The 12,637-nt window shown below is 51.0% G+C and overlaps 1 protein-coding gene across 1 annotated transcript in view; it reads right to left on the bottom strand.

Moving 5' to 3' along the window:
* Window positions 1-12,637, bottom strand: part of LOC133520936 (kinase D-interacting substrate of 220 kDa B) — a 44,552-nt gene that overhangs the window by 17,305 nt on the left and 14,610 nt on the right. Inside the window, 11 exon segments of the mRNA XM_061855644.1 lie at window positions 295-474; window positions 3,485-3,680; window positions 4,124-4,240; window positions 5,549-5,716; window positions 5,902-6,039; window positions 7,247-7,454; window positions 8,289-8,586; window positions 9,139-9,282; window positions 9,934-10,137; window positions 10,818-10,975; window positions 11,916-12,136. Coding sequence (XP_061711628.1) covers window positions 295-474; window positions 3,485-3,680; window positions 4,124-4,240; window positions 5,549-5,716; window positions 5,902-6,039; window positions 7,247-7,454; window positions 8,289-8,586; window positions 9,139-9,282; window positions 9,934-10,137; window positions 10,818-10,975; window positions 11,916-12,136 — 2,032 coding nt within the window.

Genomic DNA, 12,637 nt, shown 5'->3' with positions numbered 1-12,637 from the left:
TTTTGATTCGGAGTATTTATTACTGAGAATGACCTCAAAAATACCAACCAATTAAAGTTATAAATTTAGAATGGAATGTTGATTATCAATGCGATATTGTGCCCGAGTCCAGGGTTAATATTATTGTACCAATAATTTATTTATTCTAAATATTCGATATAACACATTAGTTATACACGTTTTTTTCGAATATACCGAGTGAATTACTCAACTATTTTGAACAGTCGTAGAAACGCTAGAAATCCCCGTTCACCTAGAACCAACTCTATCACAACACCACAAAGCCCAACTCACCTTGCTAATGATATGCGGATCAATGGCTAGCAGCAGTATGAAGGGGCTCTTCGGATCGGAACAGAGGGCGTACACCGCGTTGAGCAGGGCCAGGACTTTCTCCTGTTCGCAACTGTCCAGGGCGTCTACGACGACGACAAGGCGTGTTTGCTGGCCCGTGAATGCGTCGAGGCATGATACCTGAAAAAAAATTAATTTGAATACTTTGATTTTTTTTTAAAATGGGGCTTCATTTTCGTAATGCGGTTTAAACCGTCCTTAATGCTTAAAGCATTGGCTTCTCTTTGCTAGTTAAAAAAAAAAACAGATATCTGGGGGAGCCGCGGGCCCGCGGGGGGAGCAGCAGCGCCAGCAGCACGCGGCCCCGCGTGTGCTGTCCCCGGCACTCACCGTGTGCGTGAGAGTTTGCACCTCCGGCCGCAGCGCCAGCGTGGGCGCGTCGCGGCGCAGCGCGCGCGCGAGGCGGGCCCGCGGGGGGAGCAGCAGCGCCAGCAGCACGCGGCCCCGCGTGTGCTGTCCCCGGCACTCACCGTGTGCGTGAGAGTCTGCACCTCCGGCCGCAGCGCCAGCGTGGGCGCGTCGCGGCGCAGCGCGCGCGCGAGGCGGGCCCGCGGGGGGAGCAGCAGCGCCAGCAGCACGCGGCCCCGCGTGTGCTGTCCCCGGCACTCACCGTGTGCGTGAGAGTCTGCACCTCCGGCCGCAGCGCCAGCGTGGGCGCGTCGCGGCGCAGCGCGCGCGCGAGGCGGGCCCGCGGGGGGAGCAGCAGCGCCAGCAGCACGCGGCCCCGCGTGTGCTGTCCCCGGCACTCACCGTGTGCGTGAGAGTCTGCACCTCCGGCCGCAGCGCCAGCGTGGGCGCGTCGCGGCGCAGCGCGCGCGCGAGGCGGGCCCGCGGGGGGAGCAGCAGCGCCAGCAGCACGCGGCCCCGCGTGTGCTGTCCCCGGCACTCACCGTGTGCGTGAGAGTCTGCACCTCCGGCCGCAGCGCCAGCGTGGGCGCGTCGCGGCGCAGCGCGCGCGCGAGGCGGGCCCGCGGGGGGAGCAGCAGCGCCAGCAGCACGCGGCCCCGCGTGTGCTGTCCCCGGCACTCACCGTGTGCGTGAGAGTCTGCACCTCCGGCCGCAGCGCCAGCGTGGGCGCGTCGCGGCGCAGCGCGCGCGCGAGGCGGGCCCGCGGGGGGAGCAGCAGCGCCAGCAGCACGCGGCCCCGCGTGTGCTGTCCCCGGCACTCACCGTGTGCGTGAGAGTCTGCACCTCCGGCCGCAGCGCCAGCGTGGGCGCGTCGCGGCGCAGCGCGCGCGCGAGGCGGGCCCGCGGGGGGAGCAGCAGCGCCAGCAGCACGCGGCCCCGCGTGTGCTGTCCCCGGCACTCACCGTGTGCGTGAGAGTCTGCACCTCCGGCCGCAGCGCCAGCGTGGGCGCGTCGCGGCGCAGCGCGCGCGCGAGGCGGGCCCGCGGGGGGAGCAGCAGCGCCAGCAGCACGCGGCCCCGCGTGTGCTGTCCCCGGCACTCACCGTGTGCGTGAGAGTCTGCACCTCCGGCCGCAGCGCCAGCGTGGGCGCGTCGCGGCGCAGCGCGCGCGCGAGGCGGGCCCGCGGGGGGAGCAGCAGCGCCAGCAGCACGCGGCCCCGCGTGTGCTGTCCTCGGCACTCACCGTGTGCGTGAGAGTCTGCACCTCCGGCCGCAGCGCCAGCGTGGGCGCGTCGCGGCGCAGCGCGCGCGCGAGGCGGGCCCGCGGGGGGAGCAGCAGCGCCAGCAGCACGCGGCCCCGCGTGTGCTGTCCCCGGCACTCACCGTGTGCGTGAGAGTCTGCACCTCCGGCCGCAGCGCCAGCGTGGGCGCGTCGCGGCGCAGCGCGCGCGCGAGGCGGGCCCGCGGGGGGAGCAGCAGCGCCAGCAGCACGCGGCCCCGCGTGTGCTGTCCCCGGCACTCACCGTGTGCGTGAGAGTCTGCACCTCCGGCCGCAGCGCCAGCGTGGGCGCGTCGCGGCGCAGCGCGCGCGCGAGGCGGGCCCGCGGGGGGAGCAGCAGCGCCAGCAGCACGCGGCCCCGCGTGTGCTGTCCCCGGCACTCACCGTGTGCGTGAGAGTCTGCACCTCCGGCCGCAGCGCCAGCGTGGGCGCGTCGCGGCGCAGCGCGCGCGCGAGGCGGGCCCGCGGGGGGAGCAGCAGCGCCAGCAGCACGCGGCCCCGCGTGTGCTGTCCCCGGCACTCACCGTGTGCGTGAGAGTCTGCACCTCCGGCCGCAGCGCCAGCGTGGGCGCGTCGCGGCGCAGCGCGCGCGCGAGGCGGGCCCGCGGGGGGAGCAGCAGCGCCAGCAGCACGCGGCCCCGCGTGTGCTGTCCCCGGCACTCACCGTGTGCGTGAGAGTCTGCACCTCCGGCCGCAGCGCCAGCGTGGGCGCGTCGCGGCGCAGCGCGCGCGCGAGGCGGGCCCGCGGGGGGAGCAGCAGCGCCAGCAGCACGCGGCCCCGCGTGTGCTGTCCCCGGCACTCACCGTGTGCGTGAGAGTCTGCACCTCCGGCCGCAGCGCCAGCGTGGGCGCGTCGCGGCGCAGCGCGCGCGCGAGGCGGGCCCGCGGGGGGAGCAGCAGCGCCAGCAGCACGCGGCCCCGCGTGTGCTGTCCCCGGCACTCACCGTGTGCGTGAGAGTCTGCACCTCCGGCCGCAGCGCCAGCGTGGGCGCGTCGCGGCGCAGCGCGCGCGCGAGGCGGGCCCGCGGGGGGAGCAGCAGCGCCAGCAGCACGCGGCCCCGCGTGTGCTGTCCCCGGCACTCACCGTGTGCGTGAGAGTCTGCACCTCCGGCCGCAGCGCCAGCGTGGGCGCGTCGCGGCGCAGCGCGCGCGCGAGGCGGGCCCGCGGGGGGAGCAGCAGCGCCAGCAGCACGCGGCCCCGCGTGTGCTGTCCCCGGCACTCACCGTGTGCGTGAGAGTCTGCACCTCCGGCCGCAGCGCCAGCGTGGGCGCGTCGCGGCGCAGCGCGCGCGCGAGGCGGGCCCGCGGGGGGAGCAGCAGCGCCAGCAGCACGCGGCCCCGCGTGTGCTGTCCCCGGCACTCACCGTGTGCGTGAGAGTCTGCACCTCCGGCCGCAGCGCCAGCGTGGGCGCGTCGCGGCGCAGCGCGCGCGCGAGGCGGGCCCGCGGGGGGAGCAGCAGCGCCAGCAGCACGCGGCCCCGCGTGTGCTGTCCCCGGCACTCACCGTGTGCGTGAGAGTCTGCACCTCCGGCCGCAGCGCCAGCGTGGGCGCGTCGCGGCGCAGCGCGCGCGCGAGGCGGGCCCGCGGGGGGAGCAGCAGCGCCAGCAGCACGCGGCCCCACGTGTACAGGTTGGCCAGCAGCACGGCGCCGGCCACGGCGCACGCACCGAACATCAGCCCCTGTTGGATTTCACGCCGCCTGATCGACGACGACCCAATCTCACTGAGTCGTCAGTTTAGCTTCACTTTTTAAAATACTAAGCAAAATGTGAGAGAGATTCTAAATTATACAAAAGGAAAACAAACAAAGGACCTGACGCGTATGGCAGCTACCTTAATAACAAGCTGCTCAAGTTGGTATATAGTATACCGTTGAATTAATAGTTAGGTGGACGAAAGTTAGTTTTCACAAAGAGATCAAGCATGTGAATTGGTCAGCAACCTGAATTTAAATGAGCAGCTAAATTGCTCGTAAATACTGAAGAGTCTAGAAACCAAAACAGGCAATTTTTTATTCTATAACATAGTACATCAACCTAGCGCAGAAAATTTCTAGACATGCATTAAAATGTGACAGTATAATTGAAAAAAACAATCTAACTTTAAACATAAAGAGAATCATAAAATCCATCGCTTGCTTACTGTGCATCGTAGTTGGCATCGGTAAAGTACATCACTAGAACACATAACCCCACGAGGATGCAAGTGAAGCAGATCTCGAACGTCACGATGTGAGGGATGCAGCACACTCGACGCCATCTGTAATGAGGGGTCAGGCTACTGAAATGTGATTTTTGAACCTTAAGTGAAAAGTAATGGAGTCTTATTAATTATAGTTATTATTTAATAGATGATAGATAGATGAGTTTTTCGGAACTTATGTACGAAATATCATTTGATATTTACCACTAGCTTTTCGGTGAAGGAAAACATCGTGAGGAAACCTGCATACATCTACGAGGAAATTCAAAGGTGTATGTGAAGTCCCCAATCCGCATTAGGCTAGCGTGGGGACTATAGCCCGAGCCCTCTCGCACATATAGGCTGAATTATTATTATTATTTAGATGCCAGCAGTAACATAGTCATTATTACAATCTGTAGTTTAAACGCACATTCTCTAAGGATTACACTCTGTCTAGGGATGTGGAACCAATAGAATCACTTCATTTGTTTTCCTCGCTCATCGTGTAGTGATTCTAATGGTTCTTAACAGGCACATCCCTCGCAAACGCATCCTCGCACATCTTTGGTGGAAACGCAGCTTAAATATGATCGTGTAATATAGCTCTAAATATAGCCTAAATATGCTATATGTGAGATCCTATAATTGGCTCTGTGTCACTATTTATGTTGTTATTAGCATAGTTATAGCTGTTGGTTCTCCATGTGGTTCTTCAAAAAAGGAGTGTACAGGTTTTTAAAGGGTCGGCAACGCGCATGTAATGCCTCTGGTGTTGCAGGCGTCCATAGGCTACGGTGACTGCTTACCATCAGGCGGGCCGTATGCTTGTTTGCCACCGTCATGATAATTTTTTTTTTTTTAAATAAATAAATAAAAATAAAAGTAATAACATTTGAAAGTCTCTACCGAGTTTGCGATCATTCTACAATGACACTTCAATATCGTCGATTTTAGGCGCGGAACATAATATTTATATATGTTCTCTCTACTTTTTTTTAAATTATTGTAGTTACTTCCAATCCAATGTAGGTCCTTGTCTAAAAGCGCGCGCGTGATACTAATGCGCCCGTATTGACACACGAGCGCGTCGGCCAAGCTCGCGACCATTTGCACCACCATCGCCTCACCCTCTTGGCTGCCACTTTTCATGCTCTCTGTAAACCAACTTAGTTTCTTCGTAAACATGTCATACTTACCTCCATCCCGACGTAGAAGAGACGGCTCTTGGCCTAAAAGCACGCGCGTGATACGAATGCGCCCGTACTGACGCCCGTAGGCTTCGGCCAAGCTCACGATCATTTACACCACCATCACCTCGACCTCTTGGCTGCCATTCGTGCTTTCTATGAACCAACTTGACTTGATACTATAAGCCATACTTACTTCCATCCCGACGTAGAAGATACAGGTTTTGGCCTAAAAGCGCGCGCGAGCCTGGTACAAATGCGTCCGTACTGACACTCGAGGGCTTCGGCCAAACTCGCGATCATTTGCACCACCATCGCCTCGCCCTCTTGGCTGCCGCTCTTCATGCCCTCTGTGAAGTGAAATCTGAAACAAGTGTTCTGTATTATAACCACAAATTTAAAGTGAGTCCATATATTTTCGCGTCATTAAAAATTGTATATCTAGGAAGAATATTTATATGACAGAATACCACCTGCAGCACCAGCAGCAGCGCGCCGAACTGTCGCCCCAGCGCCAACAGCCGCCCACCACCAGTATCTACATGTTACCTTATGGGCGTGGCGGGCAGAGCCCTCGGGTCGTTGGGCCCGGGCGGGTGGCAGAACACCACCTGCAGCACCAGCAGCAGGGCGCTGAACCGCCGCCCTAGCGCCGACAGCACGCCGCCCGCCCACCACCACTCGTATCTAAACAGTAAAGGTATAAATTAATGCAATAAACCAGAAGTTCCTACTAACTACACTCAGAACCGAAAATGAAAGGTATCTCAATGGAACAGTTCTGGTCACCGTAAACGGACACGAATTCTTTTTCCATGCGCCTAGTAGAGCGCGCCGTAGAAGGTTTTTTACTACCACAAAATTTAAACGCGGCTGATATGTTTGCAACTATGACGCGCTTGATGAAAAAAAGTTGAAGAACCTTTGCTATTCGATAAGTACAGACAAAGGAATTTGAAAAAGAGGTGTATCGCAATTTGCGTATTGCGGTTTTCGCGGTAGACCTCCTGGTTTCACCAACCTTTTTCTAATATGCTTCTTTATATTGGCCAACATCATGAATAAAAAAAAAGCGTATTGCGAAAAAACTTATGTCGCCGACTGCACTTTGTTTTCAACGGTAAACTAATATTGAGACAATTCTAACGAACTGAAAACAAAATAAGGTTGCGTTGTTCTATCACATCCTTTAAGACTAGTCCGTTAAATCTCACTCGAACAAAACTAAAACTCAATAAGGCAGAAATCACCACGGAGCAAATAGAACAGACGTCAGATGTCGAGTGAGATTGACAAATCATGGTGTCACAGCTGGTAGCCAATAAAAATGGCGGGGATAAAAATCATAAAGCGAGCTAGACACCATTGTGCTGCGATTTTGTCGATTAGCTCGATGTATGTAATATAATAAATTACAACTGAGTTCGTTCTTAACTTATTTATAAATTATTGCACCAAATGTTATGAATATGAATACCCGAAGTGTTACAAGTACAATACCAGCTTTGCAACCAATATCACGGATTTTTAAGTTTTTATTAGGGCGTTTTGTATTTATTTAAAAATAAGTAAATAAAAAAAAGTCTTTAAATCATAGACTATTAATAAATTATTTATCTTAGCGAGTTTTTTTTGTAAAAAAGGAATATACTATTGTACAAACATTTTACTGCAGTGGCAACATTGTAGTGGTTTTTTGGTCTTAATTCCAATTTAACTCCAGAACACGTACAACGCCATGTCAGAAGAGAAGACGCCGAAACAAACCGCCACAGCGACGTAAGCAAGCGCACCGATGAGCTCGATGTGCCATGCGCGCCCCACCCATGACCACGCCCAGCAGGGAGCTTTCTCATACAATAGGGTAAAATTTGGTAGGCAAAGATGGACTAACTTGTTCCCAAGGCTCCAGAACATGTAGAGCGCCAGGTATATAGCGGCGAAGAGGCCGAAGCACACCGCCACCGCGACGTAGGCGGGCGCGCCGGCCACGGCCGCGCCGGCGCCCACGCCGAGCGCCACGTGCCACGCGCCCCACGACACCGCCCACGACCACGCCCAGCCGGACTCGCTCCATTGCCGGGCGAAGTTTTTCATCTCCTCTACAAAAAAAAGAAAAATGACAACGAGCGAGTCAATCCACTAAACAATAAAGTATAAGAGTGAATTGCAAAAAAAATTGTACCTGTAATTAGTCTAAAGTTAATTGATTCCATTCTGTTACGATTTATCTATTCAAGTTATATGCATGAAAGTGTTTTTGCGTATGCTATAGATGGACTTATATCGCTGGCACAATATTACAGGGTTCTTTGTTACATTTTCAAGATGACAATGTTCAAATTTCAGTTCGATAAAAGTGAACCATAGAACCCTGTAATATTGGGCCAGTGATATGTGTATTAATTAAGTACAATAAATACAATACTTATTTGGTTTTCGTAACACAAATAAATCAATTAATTTAAGGCTGATCACAGCTTCTTAACTACGCTTAATTACGTACATTTTTTTGCAATTTACCCGTAAGTTAATATAGTTCTACAATATATTTCGAAATAGTTTTAAATCCAGGGTAAATATTTTTTTTAACGCCATCTCAAAATTCTATGTTTGAGGATCCGAAAGAATTCTTAATACGAAATTAGGATCAAAGTCAGAAAAGTGGGCGCTATAATGAATTTCTTCGTTTAAGGTCCGATGGATGGTGTTACAACTGGATAGTTGGTGGTTCCAGTTGTCCTCGAATCAGTTATCAAATTCAAAAAGTGTTATAGCTCGCAAGAATGTCTGGCTGTCCGACTGTTCCAAGTTCCAAGATTTTGGTGAAATTTTATAACATATACTCAAATATTTTGAGAGTGGCTTCATATTTATATAGTAAGATAAATAAAATGTCTACTGAAGTAGAACAGTATTCAAATGTTAAAACTTACCTTTTAATTTACTAAGCAAAAACGATTTTCCAGAACCCCACCTCGCATATAGACCCACCGTAATGGGCACTGACAAACTAGGCTCCGACAACATATCGGCTAAGGCCGCACTATACAATTCATATCCCAGCATATTTTCATTGTCTTCATTAGTATTGAGCTTTCGCGCGCCAAATATTTGGCCGAGTATTGTCTTGTTGTAGGACATATCTATGTTGTACGGCGTCTCGTTTAGTTTGTTTGGTTTGTATAGTAATTGACTGTTCTTTGGATTCCGGAGGAGTATTTCGACTATTTGCTGAAAAAGAAAAATTTGTGTCAGGCTTCGTTTTTCGACGTCATGGTCAGACAGGAAAGGAGAGAGGGTGTGTTAAAAAAAAATGGAACAATTGACAGCATTCATGTCTATGAATTCAAAGGTAACGTGATATGAAAACACAGTGGAATATATTACCGCTTCTTTTTGGATAAGTGAGGGTAGCTACTAGATCCCGTGCTGATACGAGAGAACGGTTTAAGAAGATTTTTCAAATTAATGAATTAGGCGTTTACAGATTTTAGAAATACCATATCCCATTCCTATCGCGGATCAAAAGCTTGTATGGGACCAAAAAAAATCCGGCTAGGAAAGCCACACTCGCACCCTGTATGTTTTTTCCAAAATGTAAACGCCAATCTTCATTATTTTGAAATCCAGGGACGGCCTTCTAAGATCGTTTTAGCGTAGCAGCACGGGATATGGTAACTGTCCTAACTGACCCAAAAAGAAAATCCATTCTGTATAGTTTTAAGTAATGTGGGCATTCTGGGCATTAGTAAAATCTATCCTCCCAATGTCGGAACGGATTACCTTGGAGCGCGCCCGCATGGCGATGTGCAGCGCGGTGTCGCCGCGGTTGTCGGCCACGTTGACGCGCACCTTGCGCTCCAGTAGCAGCTGTACCATTTCTGCGTTGCGTGACCGTACCGCGCGAAGCAGGGGCGTATCACCGCTCTATAAAAAGAGAGAATACAAGCTTTTTTATACTACGTCGGTGGCAAGCTTACGGCCCGCCTGATGGTAAGCAGTTACCGTAGCCTATGGACACATGCAACTCCAAAAACTCAAATTCTGCAGCTAAGTCTGTCTTGGACTGACACAGCGTATTTCAGCGTTCAATACAGGGATTTGGCCTTGTCAGTTTTTAACCTTTTGAACGCCACGCCTATCGTACGCGGCGCGTAATCGTGAACCTTGTCGGTACGTATGAAAGTTGATATTGGGCTGTAGCCGCGCACGTCATATGACGTCTTTGGCGGTCAAAAGGTTTAAAGGACAAGAATTATCAGAATAATGGGCAGTCATAATCTTCCTCGCGTTGTCCAGGCATTTTGCCACAGCTCTTGGGAGCCTGGGGACCTTCCAACCCAGAGGGTAAACTAGATATTGGGATTAGTCCGGTTTCCTCACGACTTTCCTTCACCGAAAAGCGACTGGTAAATATCAAATGATATTTCATACATAAGTTCCGAAAAACTCATTGGTACGAGCCGTGACCCGTGACCTCCGGATTGCAAGCCGTACGCTCTTACCGCTAGGCCAGCAGCGCTTTGTCAGAATAATGGGTAGATTTTGTTCTTTACGATTCACTCGAGGCCTACTTACACTGGTACAATGTTCTAAGTCGGGATTGGACGCCAGCAACAGCTTCAAGATAGCAACGTGCCCTTTTTCCACTGCAGTATACACTGGGGTCTTTTTCTCCTTGCCCGACAGGTCCACATCTACATGTTTTTTGAGCAAAGCTTCTACGATGTTCTTGTGGCCACCTTTGACGGCATGAATGAGGGGGGTATCTTTTGAGTGGTCCTGAAAAAAAAGAATGAATGAATGAAGTATCTGGGAACGGTAATAAGAATTTCGATTGTAGCTTTTGCAAATCACACTTAAGAGGAAAGGGGACGACCACTATTCCATACAAACATAGTCCACATTTCCCTGTCTGGATATTGAAATGATGGAAAATATCTTTATATAATTTGATGTATATTTACCCTACATTTGATTTTTTTTGATTAATATTACAACTTTGAAATGCTCCTAACTCTTATAATAATTAAAAATTCGAAAAAATCAAACGTAGGAGCATAGCTGTGATATACAACAAAATTGTGTCAATATATTTTGAATAATGTCAATATCCAGAGAGGAAAATGAGGGCTACGTTTGTATGAAAAGGTGAGTTCTGACGAGTTCTCCACTTTGGTCTTAATACAAACATGAAAATAATCATAATAATCCAACAAACGTAGGCTAACCTAGTTGGGGAAAGCAATGAAAGCAGCCCAAACAAATCCTCTTTACAATAAGTGAGGGGCGTATGCCCAGTAGTAGGTACAGATGAGTACAATAATTTTTAAAAATGCGAAACACGGCACGATCTCGGTAACTTTGCATGTCATAATGGAAACTTTCTTTATTTGAACTAAACAACCAATAAAAGCATCAATATAGCATGAGTACTAGTGATAATTAATTTCCATACATACCTGCACATTGATATAAGCCCCCGAGTTAATGAGTGCCACCGCTATGTCATAATATCCCTCTTTGCAGGCGATCGCGAGCGCGGTATAGCCGTCCTTGTCTAACGCGTTCACATTCGGCTTATGTTCTAACAACATCTGGACGATCTCCAAGTGGTTCCCTGCAATGGACGGAACATTTAATGGCTTACTTTCAAAACAACCTAAGTCACTGTTGAATACATATAAATATTCGTCTTTTTAAAATTGAACATCGAAACGGTGCGAATTTAACGATGCGAATGACATTTAACGCTTAATATAAAGTATGTTGGGCTAGTGGCGTTTAATGGTGACTGAGTTAAACATGTGCTAAATGACTACAATTTGGCAACAACAACGCTTTCTCAGAAAAATAACTTTACTAAGGAACCCAAACACCAGACAACTCAACGTAACAAGATCGTTTAGGAAGACTAAGTTTCTAACAATTTAATTATAACTAGTTCTGCCATAATAAGTAGTGCGGCGTAAACGTTAATGCCGACGTAGCGTACTAGTTGTATGCGACGACGTACTAGTTGTACGGAACACGCTCGGCGTTTACGTCGACCACCATAACTACATTGGTTAACACATTCACTGTACAGCGTAAGCTACGCGGATTTACCCGTTTGTAGCGACAAGTGCATACGAACAGAGAATTGTACAAGCACGTTAATAGTTATTTGTTTTATAAGGGGGCTTTTTCGAAAAGTGCAATTTTGAGCGCTGCGAGGGTTTCAAGGCACGAGGGTTAAACAAGCTTTGCCACCGAGTGAAACACAAAATTGCTCAACCCACCAACACATGGAAAATACTTACTGAAATATCAAACCAAATTAATTTAAAATGAATGTTATTAAATATTTATCAGTTAAAATCATGATTTAAAAGTCAAATTTTACCAGCCAAGATAAGGAAACAACACAAATTTTGCATTTGATTACTTTGCCACAAATGTGGATAAAATGCAACTTTCTTATCAGTTATTGAATAATCAAGAAGGCCTTTACCAGCTGGTGTGGTGAAAAACAAATGTATGGGAGGTCGACCTCGAAGGGCGGTATGCGGTATACTTACCGTGGGTGGCCTGCAGCAGCGGCGTCCAGCAGTACATGCCGGCGGTGTTGGGGTCGGCGCCGGCGCGCAGCAGCGCGGCGCACGACACGGCGTCGCCGGCGCGCGCCGCCCACGTGAGCGCCGACGTGGCGTACTTGTCGCCGGAGTTGGCGCGCGCGCCGGCCGCCAGCAGCCGCTGGACCACGCCGCTGTGGCGCCGCCCCGCCGCCCATACCAGCGAACTGGGAAAGACCGGATAATGAGCCTGTCAACATTTTCTTGTGAGCCTTAGGGTTACATGTGGTTGCGTCATAGTACAAAGAGTGGGGAAGTAGGTTATCTTCATACAAACGCACCGCGCGCGGCTTGTATGTGTACGCCATAGTATCTATGCGTCGCCCGCCGCATGCAGACTCAAACAAAATCTCGACCCGTTTCTCAGTGCGCTAGTCGGGGCTTTTGTTTGAGTGTGCGTGCGGCGAGGTAAAGATACTATGATAGATATACACACATACAAGCCGCGAGCGGTGCGTTTGTATGAAGATAACCTACTTCCCCACTCTTTGTACTATGGTTGCGTTTTCCGTCGAGGAGGTTATTTGGCCATCTTTCGCTTTCATCAACGTATTACCAGCTCAGTTCCATGATAGTAACATGGTATATTATTATACATCAAATGTGATCTCAATTAGACACCGGGAAGTGCTTCAAATTTAGCTTAAGCACAAGAATTGAGTCAAATA

The sequence above is a fragment of the Cydia pomonella genome, chromosome 9, assembly GCF_033807575.1.
Source record: "Cydia pomonella isolate Wapato2018A chromosome 9, ilCydPomo1, whole genome shotgun sequence".
Lineage (NCBI taxonomy): Eukaryota > Metazoa > Arthropoda > Insecta > Lepidoptera > Tortricidae > Cydia > Cydia pomonella.
Note: the sequence above shows the minus strand (reverse complement) of the source record. Positions and strands in the feature narration are given on the sequence as shown.